This window comes from Capra hircus, chromosome 12 (assembly GCF_001704415.2).
Source record: "Capra hircus breed San Clemente chromosome 12, ASM170441v1, whole genome shotgun sequence".
NCBI lineage: Eukaryota > Metazoa > Chordata > Mammalia > Artiodactyla > Bovidae > Capra > Capra hircus.
In genome coordinates, this window is record NC_030819.1 from 50,879,128 (window position 1) to 50,899,273 (window position 20,146).

At 41.1% G+C, this 20,146-nt stretch overlaps 1 protein-coding gene across 3 annotated transcripts in view; it reads left to right on the forward strand.

The window, feature by feature from the left end:
- IFT88 (intraflagellar transport 88) overlaps positions 1-20,146 on the forward strand; it is a 60,506-nt gene that overhangs the window by 36,690 nt on the left and 3,670 nt on the right. For all 3 annotated transcript variants that reach the window (XM_018056539.1, XM_018056540.1, XM_018056538.1), the window contains 11 exons: positions 379-465; positions 843-942; positions 3,745-3,831; positions 5,114-5,300; positions 6,152-6,260; positions 7,523-7,673; positions 8,135-8,250; positions 9,595-9,647; positions 10,533-10,598; positions 14,006-14,112; positions 19,868-19,934. In XM_018056539.1, the coding sequence (XP_017912028.1) occupies positions 379-465; positions 843-942; positions 3,745-3,831; positions 5,114-5,300; positions 6,152-6,260; positions 7,523-7,673; positions 8,135-8,250; positions 9,595-9,647; positions 10,533-10,598; positions 14,006-14,112; positions 19,868-19,934 (1,130 nt within the window). The remainder of the gene's footprint in view (positions 1-378; positions 466-842; positions 943-3,744; positions 3,832-5,113; positions 5,301-6,151; positions 6,261-7,522; positions 7,674-8,134; positions 8,251-9,594; positions 9,648-10,532; positions 10,599-14,005; positions 14,113-19,867; positions 19,935-20,146) is intronic.

Sequence of the window (20,146 nt, forward strand, 5' to 3'; positions counted from 1 at the left end):
TAAAGAATTATTGCCCACAATAGTAGATATAATGGTCACTGATTAAATTCACCCATTCTCATCCATTTTAGTTCACTGATTCCTAAGATCTCAGTGTTCACTCTCCCCTCTCCTGCTTGACCATATCCAATTTACCTTGATTCATAGGTGTAACATTCCAGCTTCCTATGCAATATTGTTCTTTACAGCATCAGACTTTACTTTCACTACCAGGCACATCCACAGCTGATCAACATTTCTGCTTTTGCCCAGCTGCTTCATTCTTTCTAGAGCTGTTTCTCTGCTCTTCTCCAGTAGCATAAATTTATATTTTAAGGAGTAAATTGAAACTTTTTATACCGTATTTCTAAATAAAACTGTTTTGTTTTTTTGATGTAGAAAAGCCATGGCAGAAAAGTATATCATGACAGCTGCAAAACTTATTGCTCCTGTAATTGAAACATCCTTTGCTGTAGGTTATGACTGGTAAGAAAGAAATTCACTGTGATTGGATGGACATGGTGTTTTATTGATTTAAAATTTTGTTATTAGAAAAATGAATAAATAATTGCAAATAGTGATTTCTGCTTATCAAGCAAATCATATTATATGGTAAATTAGCAAAGGACACTCTAAAAGTTACAATGTTTTTAAAAATTACGTATCTATTTATTTTGCGCCAGGTCTTAGTTGGGTACAAGGGGTCTTGAGCTGCGGCATATGAACTCTTAGTTGTAGCATGTAGGGTCTAGTTCCCTGACCCATGTCTAACCCATGCCCCCTGCATTGGGAGTGCATAGTCTTAACCACTGTACCACCTGGGAAGTCCCCTAAAATAACCTTTTTTATGCTTTATTTTATAGGTGTGTTGAAGTTGTGAAAGCCTCTCAGTATGTAGAGCTGGCAAATGACCTGGAAATAAACAAAGCAATTACATACCTGAGACAAAAGGACTTTAATCAAGTAAGTTTTAAAAAAGTGTTTAGATGCACAGGGACTGCCCCCCTCACCTCCCAGGCCTGCTCGCTCTGACAGCCTAGTGTTTGGGTAGGTCTGAATACAGTTAGCCGCGGGGCGGGGACCCTGGGTGGAGTGGGTGAGATGGAACTCTGCTGGATCCCCTGGTTGTCACCATCTCCCTGGGTCTGCTCAGCTTGTGTACTTGCTCTCATTTCATGAATAAAACCAGCAAAAAAAAAAAAGTGTTTAGATGGAATTTCATGATCAAAGCGATATTATGAAACTCTTTTCTAGAATACTATTACCTGTGATTATTATGAAGTAGAGTAATATTTTTATTTCTAAACATAATTTCCTTTAACAATGCTATGTTTTTAATTTTGACCTGTTACTCCTATTTCCTTCTCTTTTTGGCCATGCTAGGCAGCTTGCAGGGATTTTAGTTCCTGATCAGGAATGGAGCCATGCCTCCAACAGTGGAAGCACAGAGTCCTAATCAGTGGACCGCTAGGGAGGTCATCTTTATCTCAGAGAAAGAACTCCATTAGAGCTGCACATGGACAGGGTGAAGGCCAGTGTTGGTAGATGGACACATTCAGGAAAGCTGAAGCCTGTAGCTTCAGACAGCATCAGCCAGGAAAAGAAAACAAAACAGAGATTTACCTGTTTTCCTAATGAGGGCAGGAGAAAGGGGAAACAGAGGATGAGATGGTTGGATGACATCTCCAACTGAATGGACATGAGTTTGAGCAAACTGCAGGAGATAGTGAAAGACAAGGAAGCCTGGTGTGCTGCAGTTCATGGGGCCACAAAGAGTCAGACATGACTTAGCAACTGAATAGCCACAACAGTTCTTCTTGGGGGGGATAAAAAACCCCAAACTAACACTGTTTATTTTCATTATTTGTTTTTCTATTTACAACTAAATTTTATTAACTTTTATCAGTTTCATTTATAAATACATTTATATTATTTTACTTGTAAAAACAAATGTTGGATACATTCATAAAACATGTAAAGAACGTTTTGAAAACTGCCTACTTCAGAGCCAAAAATACCTGAGAATGTTCCTTTTATTAGAATTTAATTATGTAGTCAGGCTTCCCTGGTGGCTCAGAGGTTAAAGCATCTGCCTGCAATGTGGGAGACCTGGGTTCCATCCCTGGGTCGGGAAGATCCCCTGGAGAAGGAAATGGCAACCCACTCCAGGATTCTTGCCTGGAGAATCCCATGGATGGAGGAGTCTGGTGGGCTACAGTCCATGGGGTCACAAAGAGTTGGACACGACTGAGTGACTTCACTAATCACTATTCACTATTATGTAGTCTTTTCAGAATGTTATAGTTTAGAATCTTAAAATATGAAATATGTTTTTATTCTGTCCATGTTTTTAAGTGGATATTGGAGGTTCTAAATACTTTTGTTATTTCTTCTAAGTCTGATATCCCATGTGTCCTGCTTGGTCGGGACATCTCAAACTTGCAGAGGGTTAAGAACATGCTTTAAAGTCTTCTTGCTGCAGAGTGTAGTCACATTTGGATCTGCAGCAGGTCACTTTGTAATGCTCCGGAATCGCTCCTATCCCACTTTTGAGGCTGTTCAGCTGTGTCTCCTTTCCTGGGGCTGCAATCATGTCTGTCCCTCTCTTCACCTCCATCCACAGGGCCCTCATGTTTTAAGAATGTTTCTCAGCCTTTTCTTTCACTGTGCTTATTTAGGCTCAGTGTTTGTTGAATCTTGGCTTCAAATTCTGTTGCCTCAGTAGCTCTCCAGTGCCCTCAAAAGTATTTTTAGTGAGTTATCTGACTTTTCTAATTGTTCTCTTAGAGAAGATGGTCTTCTTTAGGTAAACACTGACTACATCACAGGTTCACAGAACCACTGTCATTGCTCCCTCAGCCAAATCTAATCGTCTGTGGACCCACCAGTTGTGTTCATAACTTCACTATTTCTTGTTGTTGTTCAGTCGCTCAGTTGTGTCCAACTCTTTGCTACCCGATGGACTGCAGCATGCCAGGCTTCCCTGTCCTTCACTATCTCTTGGAGCTTGCTGAAACTTGGGTCCACTGAGTTAGTGATGCCATCCAACCATCTCATCCTTTGTCTCCCCCTTCTCTTCCTGCCTTCAATCTTTCCCAGCATCAGCGTCTTTTCCAATGAGTCAGCTCTTCTCATCAGGTGGCCAAAGTATTGGAGCTTCAGCTTCAGCATCAGTCCTTCCAGTGAATATTCAGGGTTGATTTCCTTTAGGATTGACTGGTTAGATCTCCTTGCAGTCCAAGGGACTCTCAAGAGTCTTCTCCAACACCAGAGTTTGAAAGCATCAGTTCTTTGGTGCTCAGCCTTCTTTATGGTCCAACTCTCATATCCATACATAACTACAGGAAAAACTACAGCTTTGACTATATGGACTTTTGTTGGCAAAGCAGTGTCTCTGCATTTTAATACACTGTCTAGGTATGTCATAGCTTTTCTTCCAAGGAGCTTTTAATTTCATGGCTGCAGTCACTGTCTGCAGTGATTTTGGAGCCCAAGAAAATAAAGTCTGTCACTGATTCCATTGTTTCTCCATCTGTTTGCCTTGAAGTGAGGGGACCTTTGTGAAATTTTAACTGCTTCTAGTTTGTCCTTTTTCACAAGTCCTGATAATCACTGATTTCCTGACCTGTCACCTGTTCTCCTTAACACGCTAGCCACCCCTGGCCTTTCCGGGTCCTCTGTCCAGGTACGCTAATCTTGTCCCCTACGTCAGTCTAAGTGCTGTCATGTTATCAGGGTAACAACTTGCAGATTTTTCATTTCTAGGCTGTGGAGACCTTAAAAATGTTTGAAAAAAAGGACAGTAGAGTGAAGAGTGCAGCTGCAACCAACCTCTCTTTCCTGTATTACTTGGTGAGTTCTGCTTTTCACAAGCACGTATTGGAGCCATGTATTTTTGTGCTGGTGCCAAGGCGAGGCTCTGGAGGAGCTGGGGGAGCATGACACCAGGGTGAGGTCCAGGGGTGCTGGACTGGCTTTGTGGACAGGAGGGCAAGGGCTGTCCTGGAATGAGGACCTTGGAACTGATCCCAGCTGGGACGTCAGGATGAGAGATGGACTTGGCTGGTTGTCTCTTGGAGGTTTAAGCTTTGATAATAGATGCCGTGAATAGGAGGATCATCTCCCCCAGGTTCATATTTGCAGCCCTCACACCCCATGTGATGGTATTTGGAGCTAGGGGCTTAGGTTTAGCCAAGGCTGTGAGGGGATTTGTGCCTTTGTTAGAAGAGGAGACCAGAGCCCTGCCCTCTGAGGACACAGCAAGTGGGCACCTGCAGGTCTGGACATGGCCCTTGTTAGACACCAGGCCTGCTGGCCCCTCGATCCTTGCCCTCCAGCCTCCAGAACTGTGAGAGTGACTGTTGTTGAAGGCCCAGCTCTGGTATGAAGACAGCAGCTGTGTGTTCAGGGAGCAAGTAGGGCACAGAGTGCAGGGTGGGGATTGAGGAGGCCAGAGTGCCAGTCAGATGGAGACAGGAGAGGAGAAGCTCACAGTGTGATGACTCTGATGGGTGGGAGGCACGAAGGGAAGCAGGATTCTTGAGAGCAGAGAGCCGGTGCGGGAGAACAGAGATCCCAGGCTGGAGGTAGGGGTCCTATAGGGGCAGGGAGGGGAGAGAAAGGGCTTGGCCTTCATGCCATCACTTGATGCCTCAACTGACCCTGAGGACCTTCCCTGCTGGTTATGTGAGAGGCCTGCACAGGGCAGGTGAAGGACGGCCGTGTCCTTGTCAGGCAGTGTCAGAGTGACACTGGGGATACAGTGGAGGCCGTGGACTGTGGTGGTGCAGGGATCCATGGGCCATGCAGCCAGGGTGGTGGTGGGGGCAGTTGGTGCCTTGGTAGCTGTCTGGGTGTTGTAGGCGTGGGGAGCTCATATGGTGACAGGAGATCGAGCCACTGACTTCTGAGTGGTGGGGTGTTCAGACCATGACTGTGGAGAAGTCATTCATAAGAAACTTCTTGATGATTAAAACTCTTCTGTAGGATGAATCTGGCAAGACCAGGATATGTAAAATGTGTATTTCTCCTATCTGTAATTTCAGAAAGTCCATTTATCATGTCTGTAATCTCAGAAGAGTCAGAGAAGGTGTGAAGAGCTTCAGGTAATTTGTGTGTTTGATACTTTATTTAGGAAAATGAATTTGCACAAGCCAGTAGCTATGCAGATTTAGCTGTGAACTCTGACAGATATAATCCGTCGGCTCTTACTAATAAAGGGAATACAGTCTTTGCAAGTGGAGACTATGAGAAGGCAGCCGAGTTCTATAAAGAGGCTCTAAGAAATGACTGTTCTTGCACTGAAGCGCTTTATAACATTGGTGAGTAAAATGGGAAAGTTGCCCTTTTTATTCCACCCTCCTGGGTTGGGGCTGGGTGAGAGGAGCTGGCAGGGAGGAATGAGCAGTTTTAGTGGCATAGGCAGACAGTGAAGCTGCATGTGAAGGAAGGGGTAGGTAGAAGAAGGGCAAGTGTAGAGCCCTTGGGGCAGGAGGTCGCTCACCAGGCACCTGTTTTAGCTTCTTCATGCATTTAAATGTGCCTCCTAGTCCATTGCTTGAAGGAGCTTTATTAGTTCTTTCGTGAAAGGGAATTTTTCTGTGTTTTATGTAGTCATATTTGGCTTTTGAAAACTTGTAGCTTATTTGTTTATTGCTTTATGAAGCCCTTCCCCACCTCAAGATTACAAAATCATTTTCTTCTGTTTTCTTTTCATACTTATATAGCTTTGTTTTTTCTGTTTTTTGAATAAATTATGAATTTATTCAAAAAAAAGGAAAAATTCGAGAGGACTCTGGGTTTTTCATCATACTTGGTCACTTGTCCTCCCACTTTTACGACTTGTTCCTTAGCTGTCCTCAACCTCAAATGCCCACTGACTGAATTCTGTAACCCAGCTCGTTTCTGAACTGTTTGTTATATCCTTTCTATCCATTTGTCATTCCTGCCCCACTCCCCATTTTAAATTATGAAAGCTTTGGGCATGTTTGGTGTCTCCCAAACATCAATGGAATTTCCTATCTTCTCTCCCTTTTTAACAAATTGTGTTCATTTTTATTTTGTTTTCTGGATGAATATTTACCATGTTTAAATATTCATTCTGTTACTTTGAGAAAATTACTACGAGTGCTAGTATTTATAATTTATGTTTTTTCTTTTCCTTCTTTTCGAGGCCTTACCTATAAGAAGCTAAACCGGCTTGATGAAGCTTTGGACTGTTTCCTGAAACTTCATGCAATCCTAAGAAACAGCGCCCAAGTCCTTTACCAGATAGCAAATGTGTATCTTCCTTAAGAATGGTTTCATTAATTCACTCAGCTGGTGACTTACTAGATAAACTTAACCAGTGAAGTAATTGATGGGGATATATTTTAAAATCTAGCTATCAGTTTAATATGTGATGAAAATATTATTTGAGTGATCCTGTTTTAAAGGGTCATGTGCGTTATAGGAGGAATTATTTAGAAGTGGCAGCTATTATTAATCTTTAGAAATAATAATTGAAGTAATTGGGTGTCATATCAAGTCCACACAAGCTCTTCACTGAGCATAAATTAGATCCTTCAGGGAGCTCCGTGGTAGCCCAGTGGTTAGGACTGTATGCTCTCACTGCCAGGCCCTGGATTTGATTCCTGGCCAGGAAACTAAGATCCTACAACCTGTTCATTGTGCCAAAAAATCAGAAATAATAATGTTTTACATATTGTCTCCTGTTCTTCTGGTAGGGTAGATAAAATTTTTTGGCTAAAAAATTTTAGTTGTAGAGCAGATAGTGTTTGTTATTTCTTTTAGCCTTTTTTGTTTTGTTGAGTTCTTTTCTCCTGAGATGTCACTGTTATGACCTGCTGGTGTCTTCTTCCTGATCAGTTTGGATCCAGACAAACAATTGATGTGTTTGAGGCTATTTGAATACATTTCCTTATTTTTATGTTTTTCTTGTGGTGTCATGTTTGTCATCATTAAAAATAGAAGACTTATTTTTCAGTGAAATTTTGGATTGAAATATTTTCATTAAGGTAGCTAATACAAAATAATTAGTAGTCTGTAAGTATTGGTATGAATAAATTATTTTAATGTATGCAGAGGATTTACAAGACACAGAGCTACAAAAAGCTGTCTTGGGCTTGTACTATAATTAGAAAAAAACTCATCGGAAAGTACACAGAAACCATTCTTTTAAAATGTTGCTCATGTTAAGAGAGGGTGAATAATTGAACACAGCATCCACGTGTCTTTGTTAAGAACAAATTTTGGATAAGATGTTGAATAAAACAGCACACTGTTAATTCTTGTAGAAATGTGGCGATCTTAGTGGGTAGTGATGAAGCAGAAGGAAAAGCAAGGTGTACACAGGGACAGAAGTGCTGTTTCCAGTGAGACCCCGTTTTTCATCCTCATCTCTGAAGAAAACCTGGAGTAAACAGTGTTACATAGCACATTAGTATAGACTAAGAAACATTTTTATTGAAATGTTGGCTTTAGGTTTGCTTCTTGATCAATGAATTTAGAAAAATTATGTTATCCTTAATTAAAATTGTCTAAGATACGAGTTAATGGAAGATCCCAGTCAAGCTATGGAATGGTTGATGCAGCTGATCAGCGTTGTTCCCACTGACTCCAGGGCCCTGTCTAAACTGGGAGGGCTGTATGACAGCGAGGGGGATAAGTCCCAAGCGTTCCAGTACTACTACGAGGTGGGTATGTGGTCTCGCCTACCTTCCATGAGTTATTTTAAAGGAGACAGCAGGCCTTTTAAGTTTTAGAAATTAGAAATGCTTATTAGCTTTTAAATGAGTAGTGATTTAAAGTAAAGCATCTGTGGAAATAAAGTTAGTTTTTGATTGATTTTAATAAAAAATAAAAATAAAAAGTTCAAACTCATTTTTCTCCTGAAGGATGATTTCATTGCTTTTGAATCTATTACATATTTAATTTGACTCAGATTGTGTATCAGTACATTAAAAAGATGTTTACAGATAAATGAAAAATGTGTCAAGCGAATCTTAAGTTCTCCAAATCTTTTGCAATTTCAAAGCTTGTACAGTGCTTCTGACAGCTAGTGTGTTTTAATTAAGACATGTCACACTGGATAAATTACTGTGGCCAGTGGGTAAATGCTGCAGACTGAACCGTTGTTGACTAGTTCACTCTTCAGTCATATAGGTATTTCCCGTCCAACATTGAGGTCATCGAGTGGCTCGGGGCCTATTACATTGACACCCAGTTTTGTGAAAAAGCCATTCAGTACTTTGAAAGAGCTTCTCTTATACAGTAAGTAACTGTTATGATTTTGTGTTTAGTTAAATACCTGAAATCTGATAGACGTGCTGCTCTCCTGAACAGTTATAGTGAACATTCATTCGTCATTTCCATTTTCTGTGTTTCATTTGACTCAGTCTTTATTGTGATAAATATATTTACTTTTTATGCACAAGTTAAAAAAAAAAACTTCTTTAAGGTACTTCATGTTTTTCACATCTCAGCAAGCAACTATTATTTCTTTGTCAATTAGAAAATTACTATCTCAGTCCAAGGGCTGGGTTTAATTTCTGAAAGAACCCTAATAGAAATGTTTCACTTGTCTCAATTTATAATTGATATGCATTATACAGTTTGGTATCATATCTTTTTGCCTTTTCATACTGTTTGTGGTTTTCTTAAGGCAGGAACACTGAAGTGGTTTGCCATTGCCTTCTCCATATATTATATATTAAGAATGAAACTTTTAAAGATGGCTTTAAGTTCATATCAGAATGTTCTATACATGTCTGATTCAAAAATAATTGGGTTATACCATGTTCTGCTTTGTATTTGGCCTAACTGAATTTTAACATTAAATGTGGGGAAAATGGAGGTGGAGGACAAGGTGGGGAGGGAGTGGTTATGAGGATAAAATAAATAAGACACAAAGCCATATTGTGCAGCACAGGGAATATAGCCTATATTTTAGAACAACTTTAAATGGAGTCATTTGAATCACTATGCTGTACACTTGAAACTAATACTGTAAATCAACTACATATTTGATTTGGAAAAATAAAGTGAGGAGAACATTAATTATTCCCTAGTCTTTTATTTTGTCAAATTTTTTCTTAGAAATTTTTAATAGTAGTCTTTAGAAATCCTGGTCATGTTTATTTTAGAAAAAAAATTCATTTATTTCTTTTTAAGGGGATAAAAAAAGGATGAGTAGAATTCTTTTTTACTTTATTTTTAGTTGAAGTCTAATTGTTCAAATACAAGGTCAAAAATTGCCTTTAGGTACTAAATTTGCAAGCCTAAAGCTCAGTTTCCAAGCCCGAGGTACTAAGCCAAAGAACTGGCAAAGGTTTACTATAGAATGCTGAGAACTTTACCCAGATTGATGAGCTTTATTCTTACAGCTAAATAAAGGTGTGAGTTAGGTTGAAGGACTCTGAATCTAAATCTCCTGATACCAAAATACAGCAGATGATGGTGAAGGACATTATACATATGCTGTTTTTAATAACAAAATGATCTAATCATATATCAAAAAGTAATCAGAAGATAGTATAGGTAAATGGCTTTATAAAGTTGTATGACCACAGATTATTTTTGTTTCATCTAATTTCATCTAATTTATTTCTTTTATAGGCCTACACAAGTGAAATGGCAGCTGATGGTAGCTAGTTGTTTTAGAAGAAGTGGTAAATGCTCTTATTCATTTTAATATATGTTGCTTCTTTCTGTCGTTTAGGTCATTATGTATATACATGTGTTCTAATTTTGTGTATTTATTAATATTAACTTTTGATAAGCACACATATTTGAGGCATTATATGAAAGACACAGTGGTTACCACAATAAGGAAAAAAGTTATGTTCCTGTTGGCAGTATAACCTGTGTACACACATTTTATTACATCAGTTGCCTGAACTCACAGAACGCCCGTCTGTGAAGTGTGTGTGTGAGGTCCTCTGGGCTGAGCTCCGATGTGTAGGTTAGGGGAAGAGAAGCTGCCTCAGCTAACCCGGCAAAGCCGAGCTGGACGCTCCTGCTTCACCTTGGTCATTCTCGCCAGACTCTGAGGGCGGTCGCCCTCTTGTACACGGAGGCCTACACAGGGCCAAAGCTATTTCCTGAGATTTTCGCAAACATCTTTGATCCAAAATTCACTTTTTTTTATTCTTTGCTGATATGTGAAGCTAAATTACTTTATTACAAAATAAAATGCCTCCTATAAACTTCTTAATGTTTCAAAATAAAAACTGCAAAACAAGTTATTTTTCATCTTTTCCAGGTGAATAACATTGCAATTAGTCTCTCAAATTATTTTAAGAAGTAGAACAAGAAGTAGAACTAAGTTTCGGCCATCACTGGTTTACATCTGCTTTTATTCCTTTTTCAAATTTATTTGTGCATTTTCTTCCAGAGGTTGTATTAAGAGTGGTTACTTACATTTGTGGCAAGTATGAAAGTCATTCTTCTAAACCAGTGAAGTGGTGCCAGCATATGGAATTTAAATTAGTCCTTGGCTGAATCCTGTGAATTTCTATAATTGCTTGTTTGTTTGTTTTCTCTTTTACTTATAGGTAACTACCAGAAAGCATTAGACACTTATAAAGATATTCACAGAAAATTTCCAGAAAATGTAGAATGTAAGTGGGACTACAGTTTATAACTTGTGAGGGTATAGGTTCTCACATTTTATGTCTAAAGATGTAATAATTACCTTTGCTACAGTAGCTGCATATGTAGATACCAACCTATAACTTTTGGTACATGTATTCAAATATGTGATGATAGGATCAGAAAAATTGACTATGCAAGTACCTGGTGGTGCTAGTGGTAAAGAACCTGCCTGCTAATGCAGCAGATGTTAAGAGATACAGGCTCAGTCTCTGGGTTGGGAAGATCCCCTGGAGGAGGATGTGGCAACCCACTTCAGTATTCTTGCCTGAAGAATCCCATGAACAAAGGAGCCTGGTGGACTGCAGTCCATATTGTCACAAAGAGTTAGACTGAAGTGACTTAGCACACATTTTTATAGAATTTAATTGTAGGTGGATTTAAGTACATCATTGGGAAATTTCCTGGCAGTCTAGTGGAAAGGACTTCACCCACTCACTGCTGAAGGCCCATGTTCAATCCCTGGTCAGGGAACTAAATTCTGCTAATTCCGTAGCCTGGCCAAAAAAAAAGAATTTTTTTAAAAGTAAGGCTTCGGTTAAAAACAAATAAATATACCACTTAATTCTCTTCTATAGCAAAGATATCTATATTTCAAAGCTTTATGAAATTTTAAGACTAGATTTTGGTTTATTATTGATTTTTTAAAGTTTATAAACTCTGGTATGTTATAGAAAAGGCCTTTTAAACTATCCATTTAATATATAACTTTTTGAGATTGAAAATATACCTTTAGAGTTTATGATAACAGAATGCTAATAATCTTGCTGATACTGACAGCAAATGAAGTTTTTATTAGATTATTTTTAAACATTATGTTATACCTTATTTCCCTTTTATACAGTTGGCTTTGTATAAAATATTTATCACAATCTTACTGCACAGTGGGTTTGATGCAATTTGAAGTAATAATGCAGTGTTACAGTAACAACAAGATCAGGATCCAGAAGAGGACAAAATAACTGTATTCTGTGTGTTTATTCAGTTGCTCAGTTGTGTCTGACTCTCTGTGACCCTCTGGTCTGTAACCTCCCAGGTTCCTCTGTCCATGGGACTTTTCAGGGAAGAATACTGTATTCAAGGTTGTATATTCTCACTAAACTGTATTTGTCCCTGAGCAGCCTTGGGGCTTGGAGAAGGCAGTGGCAACCCACTCCAGTACTCTTGCCTGGAAAATCCCATGGACGGAGAAGCCTGGTAGGCTGCAGTCCATGGGATCACGAAGAGTCAAACACGACTGAGTGACTTCACTTTCACGCATTGGAGAAGGCAATGGCACCCCACTCCAGTACTCTTGCCTGGAAAATCCCATGAATGGAGGAGCCTGGTGGACTGCAGTCCTGGGGTCGCCAAGAGTCGGATACGACTGAGCAACTTCACTTGCACTTTTCGCTTTCATGCATTGGAGAAGGAAATGACAGCCCACTCCAGTATTCTTGCCTGGCGAATCCCAGGGACGGGGGAGCCTGATGGGCTGCCGTCTATGAGGTCGCACAGAGTCGGACACGACTGAAGCGACTTAGCAGCAGCAGCAGCAGCCTTGAGGCTAAAGGAAAAAGAGAAAACACGGTGGTTTGTATGAATGAAATCTTTACTATTTATGAGCAAATAGGAAGTAGTTCTTTTGGAGCAAGCAGATCTGTTCAGCTCTTGCTGCAGTTGTGTTGAGATGCCTAGGAGGGTGGGCAAGGTCACTGAGAAACGTTAGCACTCCTGCTAACATCCCTGCAACAAGTAGAATACGTGTGTGAAAAGACCATTATGAATGTTGTCCTTGTGACTATACACAAAATGGCACGTTTCAGTAAAAACGGATCTTTTCTGGGCCAAGTTTTCAATGGCACAGTCCAATCCAGGGGTTAGATATGCTGCATGTTCCTTCAGTAATATTTTTGTCAATTTGGCTTTTGTGAAAAGCAGAGCTCAGAATTATGGCCTTGAAAGGAGCCTAGGAGCAAGGGGTTTTGTAATGCTGCTCAGATGTGGGTTCATTAGATCACAGCAGTTTCCAGACACCAGTCAAAAAAACAGGATACATGGGGATTACTTGTAAAGCCTGTAAAAACCACAAATCCATAGCCCAGCCCACAGAGAGTCTCCCTGAGGTTTGCAGTGGACCTGGATGTGTGATTTTTTCCTGTTTCTTTTTTTTTTTTTAACAACTTTTAATATAATTCTTAAGCTTGGCCACCCTGGGAAACTGATGCTTTAGATATTAAATGGGAGCAGTGATAGAATAATCATTATAGTAGTTCCAGCCCAGGTATTGAACCCACATCTCCCGCATTGCAGGCAGATTCTTTACCAGCTGAACCACAAGGGAAGCCCAAGAATGCTGGAGTGGGTAGCCTATCCCTTCTCCAGCAGATCTTCCCAACCCAGGAACTGAACCCAGGTCTCCTGCATTGCAAGTGGATTCTTTACCAGCTGAGCTATCAAGGAAGCCCATTATAGTAGTAGTAATAGTAATTCCATTTTGGAAATGGAAACCCAGCAGTCTGCTAGGCAGAGTTTTCCAGCCTCTGCACCACTGATTTTGGGGATTGGATAATTCTGTTGTGGGGTGGTCGGAATGTCTAACAGCATCCTTGGCCTCCACCCACAGAGTACCAGCTGCATACCTTCTGTTGGGTGCTTTCAGGTGTCCCCTGGGGACGCACTTGACATGGGTGAAGGACCACCACAGTAGTCACAGCACCTCTGCATTGTACGGCAGAGCGAGCGCCTCCCAGCAAGGCCACATTTCTTTCTTTAAAGAGAGTTTAGGATTCCTTATAAAAGTCGAACGATTATCTATGCCACAGGGAATGTCCAGGACACTTGGGCCTGGGTAATTTTCAGAACAGGTATAATCAGTAGCCTACCTTGATGCTAGCATAGGAGAAACACCTGCACCCATGTGCAGCCTCACTTTGAGCAGAGTATTTTTCTGATGAACCCAGAAAGGTCATCAGGTGACTGCAGTGCTGGTACATGGCACTGTTCCTGTCCTATGGACGTGGCAGAAAACAAGACAGATGAAAATCCTGACCTTGTAGAGCTTGGATTCTAGTGGGAAGGAAAAGACAATAAATATATAACATATCAGGAGTTGTAAATGCATAAAGGAGAAACAGGTGAGGAGCTAAAGGCTCGAATTGTAGATGTCATGGTCTCCCCTGAAGGGCAGCGGGCAGGTGTGCCAAGTCGTTCTAAGCCCTCCTTCAAGGAGGCCACTTCTTGGAAGGCCAGGAATGCAAACTGCAGAGATTTTTCAGGAGAAACAAACACTGTTTGTGAGCATCATTCAGACTGTGTCCCCGAGGATTGAGTATGTTGATTTGTTCTTTGAACACCATGTATAAACACTTCTCTGAAAATGGTTTTCATAATTTAGGTCTACGTTTCTTGGTCCGTCTCTGCACAGACATTGGATTGAAAGAAGTTCAAGAATATGCAACAAAACTAAAGAGATTGGAAAAAATGAAAGAAATCAGAGAACAGGTATCTCACATGAATGAGCTGAAACCTGCTGTCTGTTGGTTCTGAAAACATCAGCCTTTTGTGCTCATCTGAGTGATATCAGGGCTTCTGTCAATAAAACTAAATTGAAATTATTTTTATGCTCTAGCATGAAAGGAGAGATAACTGAAACTGTAGTTTTAGCATAAATTTCTGTCAGAACCTTGTTCTTAATCAGAGGAAGTGGATTAGATTCAGTGTAGTCCTTAGTGGGTGGCTACTAATAGACTAACAATGGTAATTTTCCCACTACAAATAACCGTAGGTTAATTTATAGACCTGACTTCAGCTGGAGAGTCCATGCCTGTGGGAACCAAGATGCAGGGACTCGTGTATAGCAGTGGTGGTTTTTTGTTGGGCTGCTCTGTTGTATAGTAGGACATGGCACTGAGAATAGTGCTGCTGCCTGAAGGGTTGTATGTGTTTGTGTTCCCTGCAGTATTTTTACTTCTGAAAGTGAGTACTCCCTCCTGTGTTTGAGACTATTTAAAAATTTAGTGTTATTTTTGAGTATCTGTCCTTCATAGAAAGAAATATATTCTTTAAGCTTAAACTTTTTCAAGAACTTAGATAATTACCTTAGGTAATTAAACCCAAGTTCCATATTTGCTTTCAAAATGTGGTTATCTTGTGTTTGCTTGGAGGATGTGATCTGTTTTATTCTTTTTAAAATCTGTCCTGGATTCTCCAGGCAAGAACTCTGGAGTTGGTTGCCATTTCCTCCTCCAGGGGATCTTGCTGACCCAGGACTGAACCTGTGTCTCTTACCTCTGCTTCATTAGGAGGCAGCTTCCCTGATAGCTCAGTTGGTAAAGAATCCGCCTGCAATGCAGGAGACCCCAGTTCCATTCTTGGGTCGGGAAGATCCCCTGGAGAAGGGATAGGCTACCCACTCTAGTTTCTTCCGTTTCCCTTGTGGCCCAGCTGATGATGAATCTGCCTACAATGCAGGAGACCTGGGTTCAGTCCCTGGGTTGGGCAGATCCCCTGGAGAAAGGAAAGGCTACCCATTCCAGTATTGTGGCCTGGAGAATTCCATGGACTCTATAGTCCATGGGGTTGCAAAAAATCGGACATGACTGAGCTACTTTCACTTTCTTTACCCCTGCACCACCTGGGAAAACCTCATCAAGCTAAAAGAACTTTAACTTAGTCTTACAGAGCAGGGGCCCCGCCCTATACCTATCCTGGCCCCGGAATTAGATCTCTGGAGTCCAAGAGTCTGTGTTTTAAAAATAAGTTCTCCAGGTAATTTTTTAATCCACGATGTTCAAGAAACACTGGTCTAGAGTTATGCTTCTGAAGGGTTACCTTCAAATGATCAAACACCAGCTTAGGATACAAAGTCTGATTTAAAGGGAAAAGTAAACACAAAATAAATTAGGCCATGGACTTTAAAAACTGTTTTCAAATGAAGAAGGATTTGTGTAGACCTGGTGGTTCAGACGGTGAGGAATCCACCTGCATTGTAGGAGACACAGGTTCAGTTCCTGGGTCGAGAAAATCCCCTGGAGGAGGAAATGGCAACCCGCTTCAGTATTCTTGCCAGGGAAATCCCATGGACAGAGGAACCTGGAGGACTACAGTCCATGGGGTCACAAAGAGTCAGACATGACTTAGTGACTAAACCACTGCCACAGAAGGACAGGTAAATGGATTCAGGTTTATGTGGGTCACGATAATGGATCTCGCCAAGCCCCTAGATCCTGTATAAGATATTAAAGCTCAAGTTCATTTCTGTGGACTGACTTTTCAGAGGAGTGTGTCCTTTTCTGGAACATTTATGGAGAAGATGACTGTTCTCCCTTTGTGCTCTGGGTTGAGTTCCTGGGCCTGGAGGGAGCCTGCACCCTGTTCCTTGGGGGCAGCAACAAACAGCTGGGCAGGGTGGGACACTGCAGCCCCCAGCAGTGCTGGGTTCTCAGCATTTTGTATTTCTGCTTTCCTGAACATAAAAACATGAGTTGCAAGAAATTTGTGAAACTTTGCTGTACAACCGGAAAAGAGCAAAACAAGAAGAGCAGGAATTGAAGACTGAATATTTTAAATACAAGAAAGAGAAAAATGTTAGCCCAAACTAGAGAGAAGTAGAGAATAAAAGGGAATGACTAGGAGGCAAAAGAGGATGGGAGTGAGACAGTTTACACAATGCAGGAAGTTTTCATTGCTCATCCAAAAATGAAACATATTCATACTTTGTTCAATTTTAGAAATCGAATTTCTAAATTCTTAAATATTCAAAAAGAGAATTCCCCAAGAGGGAGGAGTTATATGCACATATACAGCTGATTTATGTTGTTGTACAGCAGAAACTAATACAACATTGTAAAAAGCAGTTATATTGTAACATTAATAAATAAAGAATACCTGTCTTAATATTTGTCATTCCCATCCCCCCCCCCCAGAGAAATCAAACAGTTTCAAGAAATTGTTTGTTTTGGCCAACTTAAAATACCGTGGGACATTCAAAATTAATATAAAATGTAGTTGGTACTTATCCCTAAATTTCCAATTGTTTCCAAAAGCTATTTGAGCAGAAACCTTTTTGGCTATATTTCTTAAATGGAAAGAGAGTCCATGTGAAGAACTCTTAAAGGCACAGCTGTAAATTGACTGTAAAGGAAATTGTAATAAAAGTAGCAAGAATATTTTGCACATTTTATATATTATTGCATTTACAAAGTTGAAGAAAGAAAACCAGAGGATAACCCATATAACATTTATCTTTGGTGCAAAACATGTAGTGATTTGGGCTGGACGACACTCTCCAGGTGAGGCTCTGGTGCCTTTTGCTGAGGCTTGGGGGCCTTGTGGGCTTCCATCGCTCTGTGCTAGTCCTAGGTTCACCTGTTCAGGAAACAGTCGAATGGGGAAGGTGCTCCAGAAGCTGGTCACCTGGTGGGAGAATAAAAAGAATGCAGGTCACTTCTGCCCAGCCCATAGACACAGTGTGGTCCTCAGAGAGGGTGTGGCTGGAGCTCAGGGCCTGGTGCAGAGGCGGGAAGGTATGAGCTGAGATGTGAGCAGGAAGGTACAGCCACGTTCATGGGTTTTTTGGAGCTGAAGCCACAAAAAAAGGCCTTCAGTTTTGTTTTCTATTGAATTTGAAGTCAGTCTTCTTAAGGATTCTTAACTTGTGAACATCTGTTCCTTGTTCTAAGACAAGGCTCTAACTCTTACGGAATAAAAGCCCTGTGGTGGACAGAACCCTGGGCTTTTGTCCTTCTTACCCCCAGTTAGCATTCGGAAACTGTCCACAGTGAAACCAGGTTTGTCCCAGTCTGTCACTGGCGTTGCTAGAAAATGGCCACATACTTGGATGTCAGCAACATCCAGTCACTGGGAGAGTTTGCAGCCCCACCCCAACCCCCGGGTCCTGTGGCGGCTCTCCGGGGGACAGGCGACAGTGTGGCCGGAGGGCGCCACATGGTGGGTCCCTGTGGGTGAGCAGTGTTGTGTGTTCATGGCAGGGAGGGTGCCGTCTTCCAACACTCCTCTGTTTACATTCTTCTCTCATTTTTCCCCCAAAATGGGAATGGCATCTTTTTTTTTCATATTATTGGAAAAACAAGTGTTATTCTAAAAATATAGGTAGATGACTTTAGTAAGTAGTATTCAAATTAAAATGTGTAGAGAAAAATCTGAAGATCATTAAACCATGACTTTGAGATCACTATTATTATCATTTTGGTATTTATATTCCCAAGCATTTTTACAAATATATACAAACATATATTCAATATGCATTTTAAAATGGGAACTTTTTTTTTTTTTTTTACAAAAGTGAGATTTTTACAAAATACTGCTTATACCCTGCATTTTCCCCCTACTTAGCAAAACAACCTGGGGAGCTTCCCGTGTCCCTGAATGCAGACCCCGGTCATTTTTTGTGGCTGTTCTGTCACATAGCTGTTTCCTTCACATGTCAGTCCTGTATCCATACCTCACTCCCCCAGATCAGTCCAGATTCCCAGGAACTTTATGAGGTGTCGAAACTCTGAGAAGATGGCAGCGTCTCTTCTCCTGGCATCAGCACAGACCACATGCTGAGAAAGAAATGAGACAGGCTTCTCAGTCCCTGAAATGTGCCTGTGTCCCTGGGCCTGTGTCTGCACCCGCCCTGTTCGCTGTGGGGCTGGGCCCCTCAGTAAGCCGTTACTGTTGTACCTGCTCCATTACTCTTCTTCCAGAAGGTTCCCCCAGTCTGGACCTGTCCCTCCTGCCCCCAGGTATCCCTCTTCCTTCCCTACTGGGAGGAAGATTATATGGACATTTGTCTTTACGAGTTTAATTATTTTGTCATTGTCTAAGTTTTTAAATATGCTGGTAATTATTCATCTATGGGCTTCTGAGGTGGCACTAGTGGTAAAGAATTCACCTGCCAATGCAGGAGACACAGGAGATGCAGGTTAGATCCCTAAAGTCGGGAAGATCCCCTGGAGGAGCAAACAGCAGCCCATTCCAGTATTCTTGCCTGGAGAATCCCATGGACAGAGGAGCTTGGTGGGCTATGGTCCATGGGATTGCAAGGGTTGGACATGACTGAACATCTAAGCACAGATGAAAACCAAGTTTCTATAATCTGAGTATAGATATAAATATTTTTATTTTGTTACATCATCTTTGGGTTTTCTTTTGTCTGTGGAAGCAAAGGGAGAGATGGGGTTCCCAGTGAGGTTTCTTTTTAATAGAAAATAATTTGAACTTGTTTACCTATATTTGGAGTTTTAGGAGTGTTTCACTGTACAGACTTGAGTCTTGGATCATGGAGAAAAAGTGTTTTCTTCTTCCTAGCAGACTACATTATCAATAACCCCATCCATGACCTGATAATTTATAAATAAATTGGAGAGTTATTGGGTTTGAGGGTGTAAATAATGTGTCCTTTGAGTTATTTATGGAATTATGTTCATAGTATTAAAGATCTAAATAAGATATCAACCTTTGTTGAGAAAATTTAATTCAGTTGTAAATAGTTGTCCAACACTCTCTGTTTCTATTTACTGAATACTGTTTTCTCTCAACAAACCTTTATACATACAAGAAACTGATAGTGCTGGAGGCAGGTTCAGTATTAATTCAAAGATTCTAACTTGGGCAAAACACAGAATAACCATAAGATTCAGAAAGAAATCTAAGAATGTCACAGTTTGGAGATAATTCTAATGACTTATGGGTGCTTTATATCTAGGAAAGTAGACTGTTGGGCAGACCTTAGGTGTTTGTGAGATTTAATACTGCCTTTACTGTGGAAGGTGAATTTTAAAGCCCTGCTGTCCTTTTCCCCCTGAAACAGTTCTGGTCCAGTGTTGTCACATGAGGCTAAAGCAGAAACAGCCCACTCTCAAGTCCCCTTCTCCCTCCACCTCTAGCTGCTGTGTTTAAGATCTGAGCTTTCACATCTGGAAAGTACTTGGTTTTTAAGTTACTTGCAGAAGCATGGGTGATCCTGCCCTGTTAATCCCAAGTGCCATCCGTGTGTGTAGTGGGACTGGGGTCTCCACGTTCCTGCCTCATTTCCAGGACAGCCGGGCCTTCCTCCTGTGGGACCAACTCCAGGACAGGTCACATGAACCCAGCTTGGGAGGCAGGACCAGTCAGGCCTGGGGGCTGCGTTTTAACAATAAATCAACACTTGGCTATGGTGGTCCCTGCAGGATATCATCTATTCTTATTTTCACTGAAGCAGGACTTGTGTCCAGCGTGTCGTTGTTAACATGTGGTCTTCTTGCTCTAGCGCATCAAGTCTGGCCGGGACAGCAGCGGGTGTCCCCGCGGCCGGAGAGATGGGAGTGCGGGCAGTGGTGAGTGTCCATTTCCCTGGAGAGGCTAGGGTGGGCAGATCCTAGTGCACTGGCTTCTGCAACCCCTTGAAACAATCCAGAAACATCCTATTTGTTTTTTTATATACAGCAAGCCTCACTTACTTTCACTTTTAGTCACTTATCTCACTTAAAGTTACTTTTCTAAGCATCAGCCTGCTGTATTATGAACAGGTGTTTGCAGGCGTTAGTTG